General features: G+C 31.8%; 2 protein-coding genes across 3 annotated transcripts; both read left to right on the top strand.

Annotated features, from left to right (window-relative positions):
* Positions 1 to 285: 285 nt before the first annotated feature.
* Positions 286 to 4,685, top strand: LOC122602738 (isocitrate dehydrogenase [NADP]). 2 transcript variants are annotated; one of them, XM_043775328.1, is made up of 16 exons: positions 286 to 464; positions 1,777 to 1,820; positions 1,916 to 2,025; positions 2,110 to 2,147; positions 2,239 to 2,316; positions 2,415 to 2,468; positions 2,557 to 2,658; positions 2,771 to 2,862; positions 2,965 to 3,068; positions 3,149 to 3,217; positions 3,313 to 3,428; positions 3,538 to 3,572; positions 3,655 to 3,797; positions 3,879 to 4,001; positions 4,262 to 4,351; positions 4,435 to 4,685. In XM_043775328.1, the coding sequence occupies exons 1-16, from the start codon at positions 416 to 418 to the stop codon at positions 4,436 to 4,438; spliced, it is 1,251 nt and encodes a 416-aa protein (XP_043631263.1). In that variant the 5' UTR covers positions 286 to 415; the 3' UTR covers positions 4,439 to 4,685. The 2 variants fall into 2 exon arrangements, with proteins under 2 accessions (XP_043631263.1, XP_043631264.1); XM_043775329.1 differs by having other exon boundaries at positions 289 to 464; positions 4,262 to 4,338.
* Positions 4,686 to 18,637: 13,952 nt separating this feature from the next.
* On the top strand, positions 18,638 to 26,717 carry LOC122603422 (glutamate decarboxylase). The gene is made up of 7 exons (XM_043776117.1): positions 18,638 to 18,801; positions 18,899 to 19,103; positions 24,714 to 24,914; positions 25,012 to 25,226; positions 25,325 to 25,578; positions 25,959 to 26,011; positions 26,106 to 26,717. Exons 1-7 carry the CDS (start codon positions 18,713 to 18,715, stop codon positions 26,571 to 26,573), a joined length of 1,485 nt encoding a protein of 494 aa, XP_043632052.1. The 5' UTR covers positions 18,638 to 18,712; the 3' UTR covers positions 26,574 to 26,717.
* The last annotated feature ends 268 nt before the right edge of the window (positions 26,718 to 26,985 follow it).

Genomic DNA, 26,985 nt, shown 5'->3' with positions numbered 1-26,985 from the left:
ATAGCGTATTAGACCTCTGTCCGTCGAATTCGATAGGAAGTATCAAGTGAAATTCCACTTTCTATAAAATAAAAAATGTTACAATTATTCAAAAACCATGTGCGGACATATCGATCCGGATATACTTAAATCATACATCTCACCAACCACGAATATGCATAATATTTTATGCATTATTATTATCATTATTTTCGTATATATTTTCCCCCAAAAAAAAAAAACACTATATCTATAATTTTATTTATTATTTATTGAAATACAGAGTAGAGAGGCCACCAGCGCCGTAGTATAAATACAAAAACTCACAAAATTTTCTTTCTCCTTCCCCAACCAACCCCACTGATCCAAATCAATAAATCTTTGTCTCTATCATTTCTGACTGATTTTTAACATCCGATCAATCAATCGATCGATCATGGGTTTCGATAAGATCAAGGTTGACAACCCCATCGTTGAGATGGACGGTATTTCACTTAACTCTCTCACATCTACATACTCTATCATATACTCTTATATATATACATATATATAAATTTCTTACTAGTACTATAATTTGTTTTTGTTTCATTTTCATTAACTGATGCTCAGATCTATTAGCTGTACTCATGAAGTAGTTGACCAGATCGTCGTTCTGTTTCTTTTATACTATCTAGCTTCTTATATATGTGTTTTTGTCTGTTTATATTATATTATAATATTATTATACTATAAACATGTTTTTTTGGTACTGTTTAGATCATGTATTTTTGAAACCCCCTTTTTTTTGACAAAATGATATTTATAACATATGACGTATAAAGGTACCAGCCGTACCGGATTACAGTAGTATAATTCGTATAAATATCTACATTACTTATATGACTGTACAGCTAAAATAAGAACTTTTTTACAATAGCTAAAAAAGTTTTTGACTTTTTGGTACCCAGATGAAAAATAGATGTATATTATATAAAAATGAGTTGAAAGTTTGGATCTTTACAATGTAAGCTTATAAAATTTTGTACATATAATAACAAAAATGACAGTTGAATACATGTAATTTTGTAGTATCTTTTTAGGACCTTTTTTTTGCTTTGCTTTGCTAAAGTTTAAAAGGGTAACTGACCCTTAGGCGGGCCCCACCGGCCAGTCCTAATCCAACATGGTTGAGGTAAATTGTGTAACCCTATATTTAAAGGGACATGAGGACGAGACTTGAATTGCCTATGCATTTATGCTACATGTTCCTCACCACTAGGCTATATAACTGGGACTTGCGTTGCTAAGATCTTGTTTTGAAATGTAGTAAGCTTTACACAATATCGATATAATTGATTTTTGCATAAATGATTCTTTCAATTTCAATATAGCTTAGGGGTCATCCGTCATTTAAAATTTTAAATAAATGATTTATAGTCAAACGGTGTTGTAATATAATGACGTATTGCAACTTTTTTATGGTAGAGAGAGTATAATCGTTGAATGTAGATGATTGGGGTAGTACATATCTAGTTGTAACATAGTCATTTGTTGTGTTGTATGTAGAACAACATTTTCCAAGTTGTGGGGGCTGTCTTCAGGGTTGTGTGATTGTGACAATAAGCTTTATCTTTACACAAAGTCACAAACTCATCGCTACAACTGAATACCATTGTCACAAATAAATCCTCAATTAATAAATGAGTATTACAAAAAACATTGTGTGTAGCGTCTCAAGTAATTATATTACTCAAGAAATGATTATATACTAATTGGATGTGGTGACTGGACTTACATTATCATGTATTATCGATACAGGAGATGAAATGACTCGCATCTTTTGGCAATCAATTAAGGAAAAGGTTGTATATGTTATCACAAGTTAATTGTTTTGAATAAAGTCACGATTTTGGTAATGAATTTGCTAATTTAAAAGAACTCTGTCTGTATGCTGCAGCTCATCTTCCCCTTCCTAGACCTGGACATAAAGTATTATGACCTCGGTCTTCCTAACAGGGATGCCACTGATGACAAAGTTACCATCGAAAGTGCTGAAGCTACTCTCAAGTACGTCTGTTTATTGATACCCTTTTCCCCTACTTTGATTCTCTACGACAGCAAATATCAATTTTTTTTATTGATCAAATTTAGGTACAATGTTGCAATTAAGTGTGCCACCATTACCCCAGGTATGTTATACTTATTTCATTATTTATTGGAGCAATGTACTGGACTAGAATCTCTGTTCAATGAAATTGATAGTATGACAAATATCTACAGATGAGGCCCGTATGAAGGAGTTCACGTTAAAGAGCATGTGGAAGAGTCCAAATGGGACAATCAGGAATATTTTGAATGGTTGGTTTATTCCTCATTTAAAAGATGTTAAAAATAAAACCTACACAAAAATAAGGATTTCAATGTGTCTGATCTCACTGAATTTGTACTTTCTGCAGGAACGGTTTTCAGAGAACCAATTATTTGCAAAAACATTCCTAAACTAATTCCTGGTAACTTCAAAACTGGTTTGCTTGTTTGAGTCTTGTTTTCTTCCCCTTCTATCTTTTTGTGTGATACAGATCTATAATGACATTATAGGATGGACAAAGCCGATATGCATCGGAAGACATGCATTTGGTGATCAGTACAAAGCTACCGATGCAGTTATTAAAGGACCTGGAAAACTGAAGTTGGTCTTTGGTATGGCTATTTCTTTCACTATTATGGCACACATTATAATCATTGTGGACGCTTTTAAATATTTTGGTTGTTCATGACAAGTTTTAACAATTTTATATTTTTTTTGTTCCAGTTCCTGAAGGAGAAGGTGAAACAATAGACTTGGAGGTCTACAAATTCGCTGGTGCTGGAGGGGTAGCTTTGTCAATGTACAACACTGATGAGGTATGTCTTTCAGTCAGTTTTTTCTTCCGTCACTTTTCAGATTAGTATCTGTATAAGTATCAAGTCTCATCTATATCTCTTTCTATTGATGCTGTTGAATAGTCCATCACTGCTTTTGCCGAGGCCTCAATGAACACGGCTTATCAGAAAAAGTGGCCACTTTATCTTAGCACAAAGAACACTATTCTTAAGAAATATGATGGAAGGTATGTCTCATCAGTGACCCACTAGGGGTGTTTCCTATTAACTTGTATATCCTTATTAATATATTGTTCATTCGATAAAGATTCAAGGACATATTTCAAGAAGTATATGAAAGGAACTGGAAATCAAAGTTTGATGCCGCTGGGATATGGTGAGTAGCTTAACTATTACTTGTAATCTCTAGTACCCTGAAACTTTGCACTATATTCAATTTGTCATCACTTCCTTCTCTTAACTCACTTGTAGGTATGAACACCGTCTCATTGATGATATGGTTGCTTATGCTCTTAAGAGTGATGGAGGTTATGTATGGGCATGCAAAAATTATGATGGTGATGTGCAAAGTGATATGTTAGCACAAGGTTAGTAAAATAAGTTACTCATGATTGATCTCCGTAGACCATTCTGATTTATTTTTGGTCATTAAAGTTTATAATCTTAGTTAAGGATTTAATTTTGTTTCATTTCCAGGATTCGGATCTCTTGGATTAATGACATCAGTCTTGGTATGCTCATAGAATATTTGGTTTCTTCTTGACACTGAGTATTATTTTTTAAAAATGTAATTTAATTGTTTTTCGTTTTTAGGTTTGTCCTGATGGAAAGACCATCGAAGCTGAAGCAGCCCATGGCACTGTAACCCGTCATTACAGAGTGCATCAGAAGGGAGGTGAAACTAGCACAAACAGCGTGGCCTCGATCTTTGCTTGGACTCGTGGGTTGGCCCATAGGTTAGCAATAAGAGGAAAAAAAAACTACGAAAGTGTAACCTCTTGTATAAAACACTGAAATTTATCTGTTCTGTAATTCAGGGCAAAGTTAGATAACAACCCTAAGCTTTTGGATTTCACTGAGAAGCTGGAAGCAGCGTGCATCGGCGCAGTTGAATCTGGGAAGATGACAAAGGACCTTGCACTCATTATCCATGGATCCAAGTAGGTCATTTTGACTTGACAGTAATTTTTAAGACAATTTTTGACCATCAAAGAGGTTCTTGATAACCATCTAGTAATCTGTGTATCATCATTTTTTTTTAACTTTTACAAGAGGTAATTATGTAATAATAATATTAGATTAACTGAAAAGAAACATTGGAATTGTTATAGAAACATATGTTGTTCTGAGAAGAGTAATTTGCTAGAATATTTATCTTCCGGTGTCTATAATTTGTATCTCAAAATGTTCTGCCTTTCAGGCTCAGTAGGGAGCACTATTTGAACACAGAAGAGTTTATTGATGCTGTGGCCAATGAACTGAAAGCAAGACTCGGGGGTAAATCATCCTTGTATGTATCTTTTATCATTTTGATTAAATATTAACTGATTTTTAATCAATCAAGTTTTATTTTGCCAATATGTTGATACGCAGGTAATTAAGGACAGTTGAGTTAGTGGCAAGCAAGGAAGATCTATGGTTTCGTTCTCTGTTTGAGTGTCCTTGATTTCTGTTTAATCTATTTTTAAAATAGATACTCCCTTTTATTGGTTCCATGGTTTGGTTTCATGATCGAATTCAGCAAAGCTATTTAACATACATTACTATAGCTGTTGATGTATCAATAGTTATGGTCATTATAAGGATTTATAATATGCTTCATGATGTGTCTTTTTATCTGGAAACTTGATTTCATCAAAAAACTTTATGTTTACATTAACACGCTATACCGTGGTAGTGTATGGAGTCAGGACGAATAGCTTTTGACGTTTTATCAATTGTGTGTTTCATGCAGTTTCTTAATGGTTCTCAATAGTTTGTGGCATCGTTGCTGGAAGTGGGTAAAAGAGAGTGGCGAGTTAAACTCTATTGGGCGGGACAAGATTATAGAATGATATGTCAAATTTTGTTAGAATATATAAAAAAGATATTTATCTTAAAAGGACTGCATTGGCCAAACGCCCAAACCCAGGTTAAGAGACCTCTATGTCTTTATGTAGTTTTGGAGACCAGTATATTCAATGGAGTTATGTTTGAATTGGCCGTTAAAAGGCTGTTTGAAATTGCGTCTTTGGGATACTATCCCAAAATAGGTGTTAAAAACACATGTACTTTCATAAATCACATTTTTGAATTAATTCTTTTCAGTACAAAGTATAAAGATTTCATCGTTGGTGAAGAAATCTTTAGATTACCAAGAGAGTATTATCGAAGATGTTTTCATAAATTCAACATTAAGATTATCTTTTAGATTTTATAGTTTACATTTGAAGATATAGAAAAGGTTTTGGGTTTACTATATGAAGATGAAGGTTAACCTTAAGCTTAGTATGAAGTGGTAAATTTTCAAGTGAAGATTTTGTGTACTTGAATAAGTTTAGCGTATATAACTAGAATGCTTTCTATATATAATCATTTCTATCCTAAGGTGGCCAAACCACTTATAAGTATGCTTATAACAAATGATTTGACCCATAGCTTTGTTTACTAAAGCTGGGCCGGCCAACCGATGTAAACCTGGAGTATATTCCTCAGAAAAAGAACATTCATAACAGAATATACTTATATATGTATTCATTGATTATAACAAAAACTGATTTATAATATATTCACATTCTTATTCTTTATCCATTGTCAACCTCATCTGTATATGTATTTATATATATATATATATACAGACACATTAACATTCATATAACAATATTAGTCTTCTATATAAACAAATTGGTAGGCAAGATGGAATGATGGATTATAAGAAGCTACTGATACTGAGAGATGACATGTCGCCTGAATGTAGAGACAAGTTTTTATCGTACAAAGATTTGAAGAAACAATTAAGCAAAATTTACCCTGAAAAAGAAAGAGGTAATAGTAAAAAGAGGATTAATAATATTGATCCTGTGACTGTTGAAAAGGAAGTTGATGATTTTGGTAAATTGTGTCAACAACAGATTCAGAAGGTTAATGATTTTTGCTTGAGAAAACAGAATGGTATTAAATTTGAGGTAAACCCTTTTTATTTGTAAGTAACTTAATATATGTGTTTTCTAATTTTGGTGATTCAATTGGCAATACATGAATCTTGAGTTAGTTGTTTTTGAATGGGATTAATCACGGGAAGACCAATGTACTTTCTCATTTGTACACGGTTGCCCATTATACTTTTTTATTGATGAGATTTACCCACATACTTTCTTTTTTTTTTGTACACGGTTGACCAATATTACCGACTATCATAGGTAAACCGGTCAATTTTGGGTCAACCGTGTACAAAAAAAAAGTATGTGGATAAACCTCATCAATAAAAAAGTATAATGGGTAACCGTGTACAAATGGGAAAGTACGTTGGTCTTCCCGTGATTAATCCCTTTTTGAATTGTTTAAAGTATTAATTCTGGTTTTTGATAAAGATTTGTGAGACTGTTTTTTTGGAAAATCTATCTAGAAATATAGCACGTGATTTGACAACGTACATATGGGCCTAAAGATGTACCAATTCTCTGTCATATCACCAAAAGTTTGAAAATTTTACGATCAAAAGCAAAGAATTGAAATTTCGGTATGTTAAAATTTGGTTTAAAGTTTGATATATACCGTATAAAGTAGCAAAACATGTATAGCTGACTTTGTTGGTTGGTATTGTTTGTTTGCTTTAAATTATTTTTGGATTAAGAGCCTGATACTTTGAAATAGTCGAAAGTGATGAATTATCAAAGTCTTATGACCATATAGAGGAGCTTGTATTGAAGTGTATCTAATGAGTAATGATACGATATTTAGTATTGTATGTATTATTGTATCATCGAATGACATTTGTGCCGAGTCCTTGAGTTTTTTTAGGAATAAAATAAAGGGTTACAAATGATTTCAAAACAATTTGTGTTCTTAAGTTTTTTTAATGAAAAGAAATAAAATGAAATGATATGGATGGATGGATTTTTTAGTTAAAATTGCTCCCTAAATTTTCCCCCAAAATATGGGATGATTTAGGATAATCTCTTCTCTTCTATTCATATCATTTCTTTTAAAACAAAACTCTAGAACATAGCATTGGAGTAGAAGCGTTGACTACCATCACTAATTAACAGGTTGTGGGAAACTCTTATTAATCAAGTGGTTTGGGTGTGATTGTGTAAATACGGTGTCAGTTTATACATACGGTTGTAGTATTTGAAAGTTTAGTACAATATATCATTGTCGTTGTGGAAGTTTGGTATATCAAAGGTGAAATTTGAAAAATAGACACATACAATAATAAAAATAGGGATACTTAGATAGGTTATGTTGTTATAGTCAGGGAGACTTAGATACATTATGTTGTTATAGACTTAGGACGCGTTTGGTTTACGGAATGTTTTTGGATGGAATGAAATCTATTGAAGGAATTGGAATCTGATGGAATGAAATTTGATAGAATGTTTTTCATTTTTTGAAGATTTAAGAGAGAGACGGAATGAGATTCCTTCCTCCATCCTCATGGAATGGAGATTTCATCAAATGAGGGAATGTTGACATTCCAACGGAATGATATTCCTTCATCATTGAGCAACCAAACACACTAAGGAATGTAATTCAATTCCAATTCCATCAAATTCCATCAGAATCTGCGAACCAAATGCGACCTTATAGTCTCCCGAAATATGAATAGAATTACTTGTACCATAATTGTAGCTTACTTCTCGTTGATCAACTTTGGTTCCTATGCTAGCTTTATTTCGACCCGTTTTGATACAAATTTTCAAACAACTAAATGAGTAATTCATGGAAAGTTAGTACATCTAGTCTGTGATTGTGGCTAGATGGCGTGAGCTATTAAAACTGTGAGTCTGTGTCCTATTTGAAGTCAAGACTGGCATGCAAAATATAAGCTTTAGGAAAATTTGATTATTGAATGAACCTTTAAGTCTCTAACCAAAGCAACAATATGTCTCATGTGGTAATAATGTTCTACGGTCTAGCCATTAAGTTTTTGATGAATGGTTAAAAAAAACACTCTTTGCGTAAAAGTGATAAAGTTTAGTTTAATTAAATTGATCACCTAAACTAAATATAAAGTGTTAGCTTGAGAAAAGCGTAAAACAAGTGTTATGGTTAATATGCACTAACTCCTTGTGGGTAGTATGTCATGTGGTCGCTTAAGTTACTCCTTGCGACGAAAAGTACATGTTTTCGTATTTTCGGGTGCCGTAACTCATCACTAATTGCATAAAGGCATAAACAATATACTCCTGGATAAACAATGTCTCTCCTTAACGACGTTGATGGACCGCCGACAGGCAATACATATTATCACGGGTGTGAGGTATCCTGTCAGGTCTTAAGACCACCTACACACAACCGCTACCTTTCCATGTGATAGATGACGAATGTCACCAAAAGTGTAAAGTGAAAAGAAAAAAATTAAGTGAGAAGTGAAAGTGAATGTTGATAGGCAAAATTAGGACAATGATTCCTAATATGATGATGTGTATGTAAACTGTACATAATGTAATGAAATGATCATGTTTTATGGGAAGTAAAACTGGTAAATGCTATACCAGTTTTACTTAGCTAATTTGTTAGATAACACTTGTTTTTTGAAATTGTTGTGCCTTTATGAAAAGCAGCTAACACTTGTTTTTTGAAATTATTGTGCCTTTATGGAAAGCATGTTTGAAGTAAGGATGCTAAGTGAGGCAGGGTAGATGCTTTGGATGTTTAGCTACCTATTCAAGACCTCATTATTTAGATATTATTTATGATGTTTACTTATTATGCTTTTATGTCTTTGGATTTAAAAAGACGAGTTCATGTAAAACTTGAGATAATATTTATGTTGGTGTCATTGCTATGATTATGAATTTAGTAGCACCATTTTTAATAAATAACAAATCCGATAGGAATCGTAAACGTTTCATATTTAGAAGTCTTTATAGCATTGAGACTTAAACCCATATTATTTATTCTTTTTTATGTTTATGATATAATAATAATTCATATTTTGTTATTATAACTTTTGCTAAAATTAATTATCCATCTTCGGCCCTCCTTAATAAGACCCAAAAGGGGAGCCCAACAAGCCTAACAGAAGATAACCAAACATATACAGTGGCCCAACATAGAAGAATATCGTGCGTGTGTTTTTCCGGTTTACGTTTATATCTAAACTCAGGTGGTGTTTGATAACCACTTAATCCATGAGTCATGACTTAATCTTAATTGCCTAAGTTGGAAATTATGTTTGTTTAAGACTTATTTAATAAGTCATCACTTAATTAAAAAGTACAACTAAAATATATTTTACATAATTATCCTTGATAACTACCCCATTATCCACTCCCTAATTCCTATCAAGGGCGTTATAGTAATCTTAATTATTCAGTCGGTTAATTCAGCACACAAAACAAACAACAATTATTTATTTACCGTCTTACTCGTTTCAGACACACTAAATTCAGACAGACACTTAATCCACACAGCACTTAATGGATATAAAACAAACAGGCCCTCAGAGTGATTCACTCTAATAGTCTAATCTAAATTAGAATTTTCGATGATGAAAATTCTTTTATCATGAAATACATGCCAGTCATGCATAATTAAATAATTTTTTCTTTTAATTTCATTCTTTAATTTTACCTACTTACATGATCACATTGTTTAAAAATTTATTATCTTTTATATATATTAAAAGAGAAACCTAAATTAGAAAAATGAAAAATCTGAACCCTACATTGAAGCTATCTTTTATTTCCAAGCCTAGGATCAAAATGCTTAAATCATCTTTGACTGGACTTTTAGTCAAAGATGATTTTAGTCCTCCAACTTTCATTATTTTTTTCAAACACTCATACATTTTGAACTTTTGCAAGTTTTCACTATTTTTTCATAATATAAATTGTAAGCAACATGAGAAACACTCTTTTAAGTGCGATCAAACGAAATATTACAAAAAGTCATGTCTAATAATTTAATAACATAACAATATGAGAACTGTTCTTTTAAATGATTTTTTTAAAACGCCGGTTCATGTTTTAATGAGTGTTTTTATTTAACAAGTTTACAGATTCTTAATTTTTCAATATGATGATTATGATCGATCATTAGGTTTTTCTTTACAAAATGATTAAAATACAAGATAAATAAGGTAATCAAAGAAAATATTTTTTCACTTTATGGTATATTTTTTCTTCTCTTAGTTTTCTATACCTTTTAATTTAAAAATTTTGTTTGCCAGTTGTTTATATATACAAGTTTAACTATTTTTATATAGTTATCCCGTGTTTAACGCAGGTTATAAGCTAGTTAGAAAGACTTTTGATATGTCAATGAGGTTGGTGGCCAATTGGTAAGGTCTTTGACCTTGTGAAAATCCACCTGTGTTCGAGTCCTACTTTCCATATTTATGGGAGTGGATTAATATGGATTTTTCGAGAGTTCTGGGTTTTATTCCAGGCATGCCTGTAATTTAGGTATATAAGTAGATTATAGTGCCGTTTAAAAAAAAATGACCTTTGATATATCATTTTTTTTATTCGTTATTTAATGGCCTAATTAAACATGTACGTAAAGAATTCAATGAAAAACACTAGGACATCACATGACAACACGAGAACCATATATATTTGCAATCCGCCCATGAAGCACAACCCATCAACAATATTTCATTATATATAAAGAAAATTTAGGATAATTAAATATCCTCTATTTTAGATTCAAAGATAATACATTAACACCTACAATGATGCTGGTGTATCTGCCGGTGCTGGTGTTGGTGCCGGTGTAGGACTGCTTGGCGACATTGCATGGTGTGCCTTATGCTTGTGGGGATGATCTTTATGCTCATTTTTGTGATGATGAGCATCATGTTGATGCTTGTGATCATTTTGTTCATGTTTGTGATCTTTTTGCCCAATATGTTTATGGTGGTGCTCCTCATGGTCATGTTTGTTATGGTGCTCTTGACCATGCTTATGCATATGCTTGTGCTTATGTGAGGGTTCAGGGACAGGAGAAGGAGTAGGTGCTTGTTCATGTGAGGGTAAATTCGAAGCATCAAAAACCAAAGGCTTAACTTTGTTACTTACGACCAAATCGTAGTTCTCTTCTTCGGATGGAGAAGGAGTAGGAACCGGTGCATATGATGGACTTGGTGTTGGCGAAAAGACTCTAGCAGTGGATGGTGTTGTGAAAATCACCATCGCGATGAAGGAAAGGAAAATGACTCTAGTAGTATTCATGGTTTGATGATGGGATGGAATAGATTGTATGAATTGGGGAGAAGAGTTGATGTCTTTTTATAGGCAAAGCCTAACAATAATAATTTGACTAGTGTCTTTTTCATTTATGCATTTATTTTACAACTATACATGGTATAAACAAACAGATTTTCACTTTCTCATTAAATTCTGGAGATAGTGGTCAACATACATCAATGCAAGATTTTTTTTTTTTCAATCAAAACTAACTTCAGAGTAATAGTAATTAACCAACTACGGTCTACGCCAGCTTAACTAGTTGAAATATCAGATTTATTCGTAAAGTTATGAATTTGACTTTATAAAGAAACACAATTTATAGGGTTTTTCTACATTAACCGAGACATGGTTATAATCATAATTGTCGACTCGTAACTTTTGACTCGACTCGAAATATGATTTTTTGACTCGTGACTTGGAACGTAACTCGACTCGTAAGATTTATGACTTTTTTTAAGTACTATATAATATAGTATAATTATATATATAACGTCTTTATAAGCAAAATATAAGTTCATTATCTTTATAAATTACCAAAATATTACATATTCAATAGTTTTGAGACATAAACTTACAATTTATCTCCAAATTCTCAATAAAATGATCAAAACTACATAGATAACACACAAAATAATGTAGCAAATTAGGTATAATATAATATATAATATATAACCATAGCATCAAACTACAATAGTTATAAGTTTGCGACTCGTAACTTGGTCCAGTTCACACAACGTCTCATAAGAGTCTGGAAAAAAATGAGTCACTCAACGAGTCGACTCGTTTTTGATGTAAATCGACTCGTGACTCGTAAAAGTTTAACAACTATGGTTATAATACTTTACCCTGTGCTCATTGCTGTTTGAAATCTACTTAATTTCAAACAAACAAACAAAAAAGCTTTATGGCAATTAAATTATGTAAGGACATTATTTATACATATTATAAAGGAAAGCAATAAGTTTACCAATATTTGTTATTCATACACCACATTTTAGACTTTTTAACAGTATTACACAAATCTTAATGCATACGTATTATCAATTTTCTAACAAAGGCTCTAGCTCTCTATATATTTTACTATTTAAGTTTTTTTGTTTTTGTTTTTTTGTCTTTTAACTATTTCCCAATAAATAACGAAAAAACTTTATACATCCGTATATGAGAATAAGCAGCATGGTTGGATCAGTGGTAAACACCTTTGCCTCTGGAGACAGAGGTCATGGGTTCGATCCTTATCCCATGCAAAGGTTGGAGGGCCTTTTCTACCATTTAGGTGGAAACTGGAAGCAGCCTCTCTACTTAGGTAGAGGTAAGGTTTGCCTACATCTTGACCTCCCCATACACCGTCGAGGTATTGGGGTTCAAAAACTCGCGAAAAACGACACTGAACAGTTACTTACCTACTTACATCCGTATATGAGATAATTTAAGCCGAGGATAGGCGAAATTAACCGTCATTAAATTCAATTTACACGAGAACTCAATTAATTTGAAAACCTATCAACTGCACAATACGTACATAAATATGATTCTAGTATGTTGAAAACAATAGCCTAAAATTATGAACTTAATCTACCACTTCCTTTTTTTTCTACACATGTGTTGATAGTTTTATAATTAAACGTATCTTTGTAGAATTTTATTAAAAACATTTAATATTGCCGTCGATAATAGGGTAAAGTCTTAGATCAGAGATCTTTCTGAAAGCAATTACTCAATCTTTGAATAAGACTGTCTATATTATACCTTATCCATACTCAATTTTTATCGAGATTGAGTATCGTTATGTCGTTGTCATTGTTGTAACATTTTGTATCCATATTGTGGTTACATATATGCATTTATTTCATTTTGAAATCTATAATGACATATACCCCTACTGTTATTTTTGAAGAGCTCAAACATTAAATTGTATCATATTGCAAATTTGCAATACAATATCTACTAAGTTATGTGTCAGGATTGACTAAATTTATTATTATTATCTTTTTACTTTAGGTTACAAAATAATTATCAATTAATATATAATGAAAAAAAAAAGTTCTTAAATGATAAAAAAAAATTTAGTAATTAATGTTATTATTATAATGTAGACGAGTAAACTCCACATCTAAACTTTAGACGTAGAACAACCAAATATTCACTTTTGTAATATTGGATTGACAAACAAAAATAAATAATGATTTCAACGAATGTGTTTATCGGTAAAGCAGCCGGACAGACTTGTAGAGCAGCCGGACTAATTAAACATTTCCTGGTTTCCTGCTACGCTGTATGACTCAGAAGGGGCTTCCAACTAGCCCAACTAATCAAATAATTGTGGGCTATCTTTATAAGTTTCTGCTTAATATAAACAGTGGCCCAAATCCCATACATTAGCCCAAATAATTTCAATCATTTGCCTATTATCTATAATACAAGCATTAAATTAAGACTCAATACACACCTTCAATTCCATAAAATGAAACTGTTAACATTTAGACAAGTTAACTAAAATAAAATGATATAGAAAACTTGCTATGAGACCATGAAAATGGAAAAGAGCTATCAACCTTTTTTTTCAATCCATGTAATAGATTTGTTTTTTTTTAATACTAAGTTGCCGATATGTTACCTTTTTACATAGAAATAAATATCATGTAACATTCAATCATCATATACAACTCCAACTTGAAGTAAAACAAATAAAAAGTAAACCTGCATTTTATGTACATACTGTCAAATAAACATATATGTTTTCTAAGGAATAAAGCAATGATCTTGTCACAAACAATATTTTACCTATGATCAAAAGTGAAAATCTGAAACAATAGTATATTGTGGTGAATGGAGTAATGGACTGTAGATTGGTAATTAGGAGTACTTATTAGTACTTCACGTTTTACAACCGGAGTGGTTTGATCTTTTCTTTCAAGGCAATCTAGCTAGTTTTCAGAAGTTGAAGTTGATTTTAGATTTTTCATCTCCATACGAAAGAAGTAAACTTTAAATGTTCATATATATGGTTCCTATATATCTAACATTCTAGAGGCCATTTGTTTCGTTGTCGCAGTATCGTATTTCTAAAATCTTTGATTTGGTGTAAAAGAGTTCATTATGCCTTGTTTATCTTTGCAATTTACTGCTGCTTAGAAAGAAAAAAAATAAGTTAATAACACTTTTTAGAAACGCGGAAAGTAACTTCTAGTCATGCTTTCCTATGAGCACAAGTGGTATTGGACCAACATATATATGCTATGGGTTTTACCTTCAGGTCATAATTAAAAGTCCATGAATGAAATATCACCAAAACTCAGAAAAAATAAAAGGTCAGAGGTCAGATGGATTTGTAAAACTGTTCTAGAAGCAAATATAATATGTTGTATATCATCTTAAATATTATACAAATCATACTGTATAAGATTTTAGTTTTATCACAACCTTCTTTTCAATACTATTTTAGTTTTAGTCCATGTCGTTATTTCTAGATCCAGAGGGAATTACGTTCGATGGAATAACTTCCAAAATGTATTAGCGCATACCCACAGATTAGGCCCGCTTAAAATAATTTCTTATGCTCAAACTTCCAATTCAACTACATAAATGTTATGTTGAACCTCAACATTTTCATGAATTATCATCAAGCAGCATAGCAAAATTGTAATTAATCCTTAGACAAAAATGTTATGAATTTCCGAACAAAACTATGTTACCTTCAATTTGTTAGAAGAGCCGGGTGTCAAGTTTTTAGCACTCCTCCTGGCCCCTTACTGAACCCGAACCGAAAATACATGGTCCTGTTTATGTTCCCCAATACTAACCCATTTTAGTTTTTGGTCCGGGTCAGGTCACAATACATATGAACGTTCGATTCTCAGAGCTGTTAAACTCCAAACAATCTGGGCAGGATGTGATTTCTAAAATATTATCATGTTTAAGAATTAAGATATGTACAAACGTTATACAAATTAGAAATATAGATTTAACTATTATATTTAATATTGAAATTTGTTACTAAAAACTAAAAGACTAGTTGATGATTAAAAAAGATACGTGTTAGATTAAATTAAATAAAGTCTTCTGAATGTTTCAATCCTATTTAAGTTTTACTAGTAAAAGTGGTACGTAGATAGAAAAAATTATGTGTACACGCTCGATCACGGGGTGGATCAGGGGTTCACGAGTTCTGGCGTCTGTCCCAGACATAGGAGTAGATTAGCATGTCGTTCAAAAAAAATTATTGCAACTAAAACTTAATTTATATAACAAAAAACTTTGATCTGGTATCAATATATCAACCGATTACTTATGAGTTTATGAGTTATGACTTGATTCACATGGAGACAACTTATAATCCAGATTATGTAATATCTGAAAATCGAATAGTTACTAAAATTCTACTCAAAAATTGATTATCTTTTATCTATTTATGTACAAAGGATTGTGTATGGGTCATAGTCTATCAAGTGGTTGCATGTCGTATTTATATATTAATGCAATAATGCATATCTTTAGATTTTAAGTTGTGCCCGGAAGATGCATCCTTATTGAAGTTTATGGCAACCTTATGTAGTATGTATGGCTCTCCTTATCAGATTGTGTTTGTACCTGCACCAATCATGAGAGTAACGGAACTAAAAGAATTAAAGAAGTATTCATGCCATTTAATTAGGCTATATAATTTTGGGTACCACGTTAATTCTCCATCATATCATGATCTTTCATAAAGTTTTTCGACATCTCTAAAAGTAAAAATTGAACGGGTACCACGTTAATTCTCCATCATATCATGATCTTTCATAAAGTTTTTCGACATCTCTAAAAATTGAACTCACATTATCTACTGGTAATAGGTGTTGGGAAAATATGCATTTTTCCACCACTTTGGACATCAATAAATATATGGTCATATGACATATATAGAGAGCCGTTTAGTGGGTTGTGTAGTCTTTGGCCAAGGCTACGCAACAAACTAAGATGTGTCCAAATTGGGTTAAAGGTGAATGAGATATCGAGTCTTAAAGCTGTGTGTTTGGTGCATAAGTTGGAGTTGGAAAACATTTGTCCCACATTGGTGTGGGATATAAACTTTCACTAGTTTATAAGTGGAAGTTTCTAAGCTATGTCAAGATCTTGTGTTTTGCTTTACTTTGGCTCCTATTCGCGCGCAAGGGGTGCAGAAAACGGGTTTCTGGGTCAAAATTCTCTAATCCAATGCGTGAACGCGCGACCTGCAGACACGAATGCATCTCAGAAAATTGGGGGCCGCACGGGGCTACTTTTTGCTGCGACCTGGGAAAAACCCGACCCGGCACCATTATAGCTAATTTATGATATAAGTTTCAACTTTGTGTATATAAGGACATCATGGACTTGTGAGAAATATATAACACACAGAATTCGTAACACACACACATACTCTCTTTTGGGTTTTCGTTTTCTAGAAACAACATCCATCCCTGTGTTCCGTTTTTTTCAGGCAAGTGATCAACGTCCAGCAGTACGCTGCTTTTAACCGGTGTACCCTGGGAACAGACGGCGAATCTGTTTAAGGGAATTGTGTCAAACACAAGCCCGGTTCTTCTTTGTTTTGTCACGTTTCTCTTGTTTTGCAAGAACTTTTCGAGTTGCTGATTTTATATAGTTCTTTCATTCTGTTATTGTATTTATTACTTCATCTTTTTCTATCGTATTGTAATATATATCTAAGGAATTACACTGATATTCCAACAATAGGTACCACTATGAATTGGTCGATATACATTTTTATTAACTTATATCTAATGAACTTTGAAAGTTATACATATATAAATTTTTTGACCATATGTGCATATTTCGACGTATTTCAAGTTAATTATATTTTCTTTTTTTCCGATAAAAGTTTTTTTTTTTTTTATTTAAACCAATTTTGTAACATTGATTGTATAACTTTTCCATATTTTGTAACATTGATTGTATAACTTCTTATACATATAATGAACTTTCCCAATTTTGATTTAAACCAATTTTGTAACATTGATTGTATAACTTTTTTGTGCCATTTTAAACCCTCAAGTTTAATTGATCATGTTAGAAATTTGTGGGGAAAATGGTGGAAAAGTAGTTAACACTCAAAGATGGAAAAAAAAAATGTCGTTGAGTCCAATCACCACTGTTGTTCAAAAAAAAAAAACCCGATTATTAGATACATAAATCATGTATAAAAAAGGTTGGAACACTCGAACACGCCTTCATTGTCTTCATTAGTTCGCTGTGCACGTGAAATGCAACTGCATTCACACTCTTACTTATTTTTTGAATGTTCTTTTGCTTCGCGTATTTGGCTTGATGTTTACAAAAAGCAGAGTTGCATCTAAACTTGGTGAATGGGCTGATTCCATTAGCTGGGAAGAGAGATGATTCCGTTAGCTAGGAAGTCTTTTGCTACCGAAGCATGAAGGTAATATTGACTTCAGCTAGCGGTATATAGTATTTGGCAAGAACGAAATGCACGTTTATTTAAAACCAAATGCATGTTTATGAAGTTAATGACATTTGGATTAAAGAAGACGTTTCACTGGGAAGGTGCATTTGGAACCTATCAATTAATCAATGACGCTCTTTTTTATATTTTTTTTTCACTGTTTGTAATTATTCTAGCTCTAGACTCTAGTAGTGTCATGATTTAGAATCTAAATAGGATATTGGTTAGAGAAAATAACACGAATACTCAAAATTTTATAATACTACATCTATTTATATGGTTAAAGTTGTGAAAGAAAAACTTCAAAATTTAAAATAAGACATTTAAATTGATACGGAAGAAGTAGTATTTTATCAAATGAAAAAAAAATACTATCATGACTACTTGACCACGTTTACTTTATTTTGACCTAAATATATTCAAATAAATAATTAATTTTATATAACATGTTTATTTATATTTTTTTTATTAATAAAATAAATCTTTTAAAAATGCTCTTAATTAAGACATAACTCGCTTTACTCTTAACGTCTTCCAAGCTACTATATTTTTAACTAAAAGTTGCTTCTTAGAAGCATCGTTATATTATCTTGTGAACGTATTTTACAAATATATACTAAAAGACTAGTAATATAAACACGCCTTACTAATCTAATTAATCTACTTAAGAAAAGAACATAGACTCATACTTCCTTTTTTGACAAGTAATATATACTTTTGAAAGGAATATGATTGAAAATCAATACTCGTCCAAGAACAGGCATATATGTATTTTAGATTTTTCAAGCTGTTCCCACTGTCGACACTCCACAGATCTGAAATTCTATTTCAGCCCTTATTATATCAAAATATTCATTACCAGCCCTTCTATTATATATTTGTTTCTAAACATATAGTCCGTGTTTCTTTGTTTTTTATTCCGTAAATGTTGGCTATAAATACGCATCTTGTTTTACTTCATTTCTCACATGATCCAACTTTTCATCATCTCTCTTTGACACACAAAATAACACATAGCTAGCGATCAAACATGGTGCTCTCTAGGACCATCGCATCGGATTCTGATGTCTCTCTACATTCTACGTTTGCCTCACGATATGTTCGCACTTGCTTACCAAAGTACGTTCAATTCATGATCCAATAGACCAGATCTTATAATTTTTATTTTTATTTTGGATGTAAAATAAAGAAAAACGTTTGTGATCGATGATTGTAGGTTTAAGATGGCGGAAAACTCGATCCCAAAGGAGGCAGCATATCAAATAATAAACGATGAGTTGATGTTGGATGGTAATCCTAGGCTGAATTTGGCTTCGTTTGTGACAACATGGATGGAACCCGAATGCGATAAGCTAATGATGTCTTCCATCAATAAAAACTATGTTGACATGGATGAATATCCCGTCACGACTGAGCTTCAGGTACGTACATCACTCTCTATTTTTCGTTTTTCTTTAATTTTTTTGAAAAACGATCAAAACTTTTCATTAAGGAAAGCAAGAGCTTTAGGCCTTACTGACACGTCATTCAATATTTAGTACTCGTAAATCAGAACAACATAAGACTTGGCGTGTAAAAGAAAAACTCGACATAGTGGAATTAATATGTACAATTGAGTAATTGACCATCATATCACATTATCACTTTTGCTAATTAGATTATTATTCGCAATGATGGTGAAAACCTACAATATACATGTGAATGTCATAGAGTTTCGTTTTTATGTCCCTTCGACTTCAAGCATAATATTATTTAATTTGATGTAATTTTAATTTAATTAGATTCCAATGTTAGTCGTGTGATTTATTGTTAAGGACTGTTGAATGGGTTATACGTTAGTATACGTACATGATCGACATATAAAAATCACCAAGACACCAACTAAGTCATATATTCTTTAAATTATTAATTAATGAATTATTGGTTTAGGCTTTAATGCTTTATCTAGCTAGCTTGTAAATTAATTCTATGAAACTTCATTTATATGCAATTAACAATTGTCTTGCTCTGATATTACCACTTGTACAATTAGTTTAACTATTATTATTGTATAGACGTGCCAAGAGGATCGAAAAGTCTGTCTTATAAAATATTTTATGTTATAACGTGTGTTGAATACAATATTTATATTTGTTAAATAATTAGATAGGTATAGATATCGTATTTATATGCGGTTTGCACGATAGAACTTGACCAGTGAAGGGCTCACATGTGTACCGATGTGAATTAATATAAAACTTAATTTGAAGTTTTAAATCCAGATATATGTGGTTTGAATTTGATATACTTTGTTGGTATTTTGACAGATCGAATTCCCTCTATATATTCCACCTTTTGTTTTTTTCTTTCTTTATTTGCTTAGTTTTAAAATAAAATCTATATGAATAAAGTTTTGTATCAATATTTAAAGATTCTGTCACATTCTTTTATTTCTATTTTTTTTTTTTTTTTTTTTTTGAACATTATGCATTGCGCCATTGCCAACACCTTTCTCAAAGTAACCGCGTTTAATACATAATTACTGATAAAGTTAAACTTTTTCTTTTATCGATACTTGTTTAAGTCTTGGTATTAATATACGAGTAACTTATTACAATTTAGTCTAAATTTTTAGGTCATTATATTTATAAATGTATGATTTAATCAAAATTTAGTCTAAATTTTAGTCATTGTATCATCAATCAACATTAATTTAATACACTACATGTATGCGTTACAAATTTGTACAATTTACAGTAAAAGTCGTATAGATAGTTCATTAATCAAAAAGTATGTAAGTTTGTCATTAATGGCTAGACACTTGGAGTCATGGACGAACTTGTAAGAAATAGTCATATATAGTCATACGAGCAATGCCGGTATTACCGGTATCGGAAGGTATCCCGGTATTTTAAGCCTGACATTTTTTCGGTATTTTCACTATTCAATACCGGCCGATATTTTCGGTATTTTCTGGTATTACCGTTTCGGTATTTTCAAAAAAAATAAATTTGAATTTTAAAAAAAAATATTTTTATGATACTTTAATGTTATTTTTTGTTATTTGTAAGTTTTAAAACATATATTTTGTTATGAAATATATACTTATTTGGTATTATTTTGAGTAGATTATAATTGTAATTTAACTATTTTCGTTAAATTGTAACAAGATTTGTAAGATTTTTATAAAAAAGATATAACAAATTAAAAATAATCATAACGGCTGGTATTTTCGGTAATACAGATAATACCAATAACACCGGAAAATATTTCCACACCGGTATGACTAAAATACCGGTTTTTAAAACACTGTACTAGAATATAACGTTGTAGTCAATTATACTTATGATTGTCAATAGTACTTTTTATCAAAATAAAAAATATATATATACAGTTGGCATATGGAAAATCATCTATCATATCAGAATCTTATATTCTAGCCATATAAAATAAAATAAATCGTTTAGCATCATATCGACTTCCTTTTGCTCATTTCTTGTCGGGCTTCAACCTTTACATTTTAATATCAAAATTAATTAAATCAATTTTAAAAAAGAAAATGTATTTTAAACTACTCGTATAGTGGTATGTTTTTAAAGATCAGGACGTCTTTCCATTTTTCCTTGATATTCGTAGGGATTTTTGTCTACTAAATGAGAACCGGTACTACTTCTCATTATAACTAAGTGGTTGAACACTAGCTTTACATGTAGAATGACATTTAATAGAAATTTCATAAAAAAAGTCATCCAGTGTAGAAGGTTTGGGTCCTGCAGAGGTGACAAAGTTTACCCCAATTAAATGTCGTGCCCTCAGATGGTTTAATTGGGGGTTTCTCCTCCTACTAGGTATTGAGAGTGAGGGACTTTCTAGCGCGGATCCAGTTAAGACAACTAAAGTTAGATCTCCTATTACGAGCAAATGATTTATGCCTTAAAAAAAAAATAGAACCGGTAAAGGATGGAAGTTTCCATTTTCTTTGGTCGATCATGACTTTTGACTATTAAATGATATGGGTAGACACCATAGGTCTTAATATTTTTTAGATGATTTAAAAATGATTGTTTCCAGCCTTTTTATCCAGTGAGATTCATATCTTAAACATCTTGTAAAGATGTAAAGACGATAATCAATATGCTTAGAGCTTGTTTTTACATTCTAGTTTCTATTGCTTTTACTTTGTTTGCCAAACTCTTCAGATACGTAATTCTAAATATTGTTCTTATTTAGAAAGACTTGAAAATCTATATAAGCCTGGTAAATTTTTAAAACAAGAAGTTTATCACTACTTCTAGATAATAGATAAATTTGTATTGAAATAACTAGTATAAGACTATCTCCAATACATTGGAGATGGATATCCGTATCTTTTTTTTTTCGAAAGGTGAATTTCGCTGAAAATTTCGTGTCGTGATTCGACAGCGAGAAGTCTAACATATGTTGTCTTATCCGTATCCTGTGAACAAAATAAAGACACTTCCCCCTTGCATTGGAGGTTGTCCATTTTTATCATGTCCAAAGTCAATATCCTTTGTTAAAGGCGTGTATTTCACCGCTTTTTGTGTCAAATTCTTAAATATTTTTTGTAATGATTAATGGTGATGTTAGAATGTTTGTTTTGTTCGATGTAAAATGTATGGACATGTGATGATCAGAGCCGACTCATAAGGGTGATAAGGTAGGCAGGTGCCTAAGGCTCTCACCTTTCAAAGGCTTCCATTTTTGGGCTTGGTCTTTTACAAGTTATGACAATTAACAACTCGCTTAAATATGTTGTGTGAGTGTGTCATTTTGAAATCGTATCATTAATTCATTATGCATTACTTGTTCCTTCAATTACCAATTCTTGAAGAGTTTAAGTTTTCTGGTTTTTTTTTCTTATGTTTATGTATTTTTTTCCTTAATGTTCACACAATTTCTAGTTTTTTTTTATGTTAATGTATTTCTTTTCTTTCATATTCACGCAATTAAATGACTCGTCTCAGTTTTTTTTCCCCCACAAATAATAGACATCTTCATTATTAATTCATAAACATATTATGATAACAATTAGGATATAACACTTATTTGAATCATTTAGTTTCTAGAATTTTATGTCCTTTAGTTATAAACCTTTTAATTTATTTCGTCATTCTCAAGTAGGATAAAAGAGGGTAAACCTTTTTATAAAAGCCCCTAAATTTTGGTTCCGTTTAGAGCCACAAAAAATGTTGAGCCGGCCTTGGTAATGTTGTTTGTAGGGTTAAAAATAAATTAAAGGATTTGTAAAGATTTATAAAAGGACGTACTTAGCATTTTAGATAGCCTAAATTTATAGCAACATCATTTTCGATGGAAGTACTTTAAGTGTCGGGTAGGTTACGAGTACTTTTCTAAATTTCTTTTATATATATCACCACGTTGAAAAAAAAATCTTTTATTAGCAAAAGTGAGTGTGTAGTTCTATTGTCATCTTTCACGATCATGTAAAAACAAATACTATTATGTTAACAAAGAAAGCGGCCACAAATAAAGGCCCATGTCCAAGTAACACTTTACAACTATTTGTGACATTATTATATGTCAAAAATATTTATTTATAGTTATATACTTGATCTAGAACGATTTTATTCTGAATGATTTCAAAACTTTATATATACCCTTTATAGAAAGAGGCTTTGTTAATGATATCACATCCGATAATTGATAGGATTAGCTAGCAAAGTGTTTAATACTTTAGTATATCACATCCAAATATCCCGATAATCTACTCTATTCCTTTTTTTGACATATCACCACTACAATATTCAACAATGAATTATAATACTTATGCAACTTTGTCTTTTTCATGGACCCAATCAATCTCCACCTTTCACTAACACCATCATCTCCAATTTTCTACCATCATTGTGTATACCGACTTTAATATAGTATAGACAAAAATTACATTCTGTGTAATATAAGTAATAATTATGATTAAATATATTAACTTGAATAAACTTTGAAATCACAAGATATCATAAATTAACATTAAATGATTAGGGGAAATGATATATGTATCACGGTTTTTGATTTATTTATTTATCATGATATATATGTTTTATAGTTGACGGTACAATTTGATTTTGCAATAGTGTAGTATATATATCGAAAGTAATGGTATGTACATCACGTCATAATGTCAGGGCCTAACAGTTACATACATAATTACATATTCCTATTGTACTGAACATGATTTATGGCTTTATGCAATATGGAGAAAAGAGTTACCATATTATATTCAACATCTAAGGTAGGTGGAGTGCACTTTAATTTTTTTATATCATTAGTCAACTTATTAGCATGTGCTGTCTTTTTTTTTTGTTAACCATTTGATAGTCAAATACATTCTCTAAATTTATTTTTCCACATTCATCACTATGGAACACTCATGTCATGTTCATTAGGTTCTAAATATTACAAAAGATTAATTATGTTGTAACCAGTAAGCACAAGTTTGTTATAACAGCATTAATTATTCTCATTCGAAGTATGGTTTGAGGTATTTTTCTTTGAAGTATAACTCCTCTTATCAATAAGAGGAAGAGTTACTATGTCAATTTATATTGAGTAGAAAAAAAATAAAAATATGGCAGCTAATTTAGAGTTAGTCCATTTGATAAATGTTCTTACATTTTAAGGGTAAAGTTTAAGCCTTTAAGGTTCTATCCCTGACATAGTTAGGTTATTTGGGGAAAATTTAGGAGTGGGTATAGATTTGCCGTTAAAATATGACAGTAAGACATAATGTTTAATTGGTCTAACAGTACCAAAAATATATGTTATGTGTGTGTATGAACCTTAATGTGAAAAAACTGAAGCAAAAGGACATTGTTTAGTCATGACAATATCAAATCTTCATTTGGCTAGTAATGAGCCGAGTGAAATTTGTGATCTTGTTATAACCAAAGGGTTGTGAATTCCAGCCGCACTTAGAATAAATATTGTGGAAATTGATATATTGTCTTCCTTAATTTAAAAACTTGATAAAAAGTTCTTACTGATCGATAAGTTTTGATTATTTCGTTTTGCAGAACCGTTGTGTGAATATGATAGCACATCTTTTCAATGCACCTCTCGGGGACTCTGAGACCGCTGTTGGGGTCGGAACCGTAGGGTCATCTGAGGCAATTATGTTGGCTGGGCTTGCTTTTAAGAGAAAATGGCAAAACAAAATGAGGGCTCTTGGCAAACCTTGTGACAAGCCTAATATTGTCACTGGTGCTAATGTGCAGGTAATAATAGACCTTCACTTTTGCTATACATACTATTATACCAAAGCTAAGTAGTTCACTTTTTATAACTTATGTGTTTTAATGTTTATATATACAGGTTTGTTGGGAGAAATTCGCAAGGTATTTTGAAGTTGAGTTGAAGGAGGTAAAATTGAGTGAGGGCTACTATGTGATGGACCCTGAGAAAGCCGTTGAGATGGTGGACGAAAATACCATTTGTGTGGCTGCTATTTTGGGTTCTACCCTCAATGGTGAATTTGAAGACGTTAAACGTTTAAATGACCTCTTAGTTGAGAAGAATGCCGAGACTGGGTACACTCAAGAGTCCATTTTTCTCTATGTTTATAAATTTTATACCGTTTTCTAAATGTTAATAAACTTTTTCTTATGTCACTTGTTATGAAATATAGATGGGATACTCCAATTCATGTGGATGCTGCAAGTGGAGGTTTTATTGCACCATTTATTTACCCGGAACTGGAATGGGATTTTCGGTTGCCATTAGTTAAGAGTATAAACGTTAGTGGTCATAAATATGGTCTTGTGTATGCCGGAATTGGGTGGGTGATTTGGAGGAACAAAGAAGACTTACCCGAGGAGCTAATCTTTCACATCAACTATCTTGGTGCCGATCAACCAACATTCACCCTCAATTTCTCTAAAGGTAAGTTTAGAAATCAAGCATTTGTCTATACTTATATTTTGACATATACTTACCTTTACATTTGCTAATTTATAGTCTAAATGTCACTATAAACAAATGAAACAATACCTTGTCCTACATATTAGTCCTTACAAAAATTCTTGAACACAAATGTTTGTATGTCACTTTAGCCCACATTTGACCCGGCCCGTTCAGACAAGAAGTTTTCCTTTAAACCATTATCCAAGCCGAGCGTTTTGACACACTAGAATAACTTGTTTTTAAGTGTTATTGTAACCATAATTCCATCATTTGTGTTTCTGATTTTACGAACAATATCTTGGTAAATGTGTTTTTTTTTGTGTGTGTGATATAATTAGACTAACTTGTCTATTCTTCAGGTTCTAGTCAAATAATCGCTCAATACTATCAGCTCATTCGCTTGGGTTTTGAGGTGAGTTCCCATCATCTTAAAAGTTCAAAAAACCTATTTTAGGATACAACAACAATTTCATGTACTTAACATTTTTACAATTATGAACAACCAGGGTTACAAAAGCATCATGGAAAACTGCCAAGAAAACGCTACAGTCCTACGTGAAGGACTAGAGAAAACGGAACGTTTCAACATTGTTTCTAAAGAACAAGGTGTCCCATTAGTAGCCTTCTCTCTAAAAGACCACAACCTACACACCGAGTTTGAAATATCAGACTTGTTGAGGCGGTACGGGTGGATTGTGCCAGCTTACACAATGCCACCAAATGCCCAACATATTACAGTTCTTAGAGTTGTTATAAGAGAAGACTTTTCAAGGACATTGGCCGAGCGGCTTGTGTCTGATATCGTGAAGGTCCTTCACGAGCTCGACGCAATGCCCTCTAAGATGAGTGCTAAGATTACAGTATCTGAAGAAAAAGGCATTGAGAATAAACCTGACATGGATCTGACAAGAAAGATTATTGACGATTGGAAGAAGTTTGTAGCTAATAAGAAGAAAACTAATGGTGTGTGTTAGTTTTATGGTTTTGTGGAATTATATTGGGGTGAACATTTTAATAACGGAATTTGATGGTGTATTTTGTGTGACGCCGAACTTATTGAGACATTAAATTATTTTGTGTGTGGATTTTGATTAATATTAATCTTCATTTGTGTGAAACTCTTTGCATTTTTAGTTGATTCATTGGTGCAATGAAGGCAGGCAAGTAATTTGACATTTTTAAATTAGTAACATGTTATTGTGATGCTTTTGAGCTTTGTGGATGATTTAAGTTTTGTATTTTGATAATTAATACAAGGTACATATTTATAAACGTCAATGTGGGTTTATCTTATTTAATAAAAACGAGCATGGTACCCGCCGCCCGCGCAATGCGGCGACATTAGCGGGGACGGCGGTCTTGTGGTGTCGGTGATTGTATTATTGG

Source organism: Erigeron canadensis, chromosome 6 (assembly GCF_010389155.1).
Source record: "Erigeron canadensis isolate Cc75 chromosome 6, C_canadensis_v1, whole genome shotgun sequence".
NCBI lineage: Eukaryota > Viridiplantae > Streptophyta > Magnoliopsida > Asterales > Asteraceae > Erigeron > Erigeron canadensis.
The sequence above is the reverse complement of the archived record's forward strand: the minus strand, read 5'-3'. Positions and strand labels throughout refer to the sequence as shown.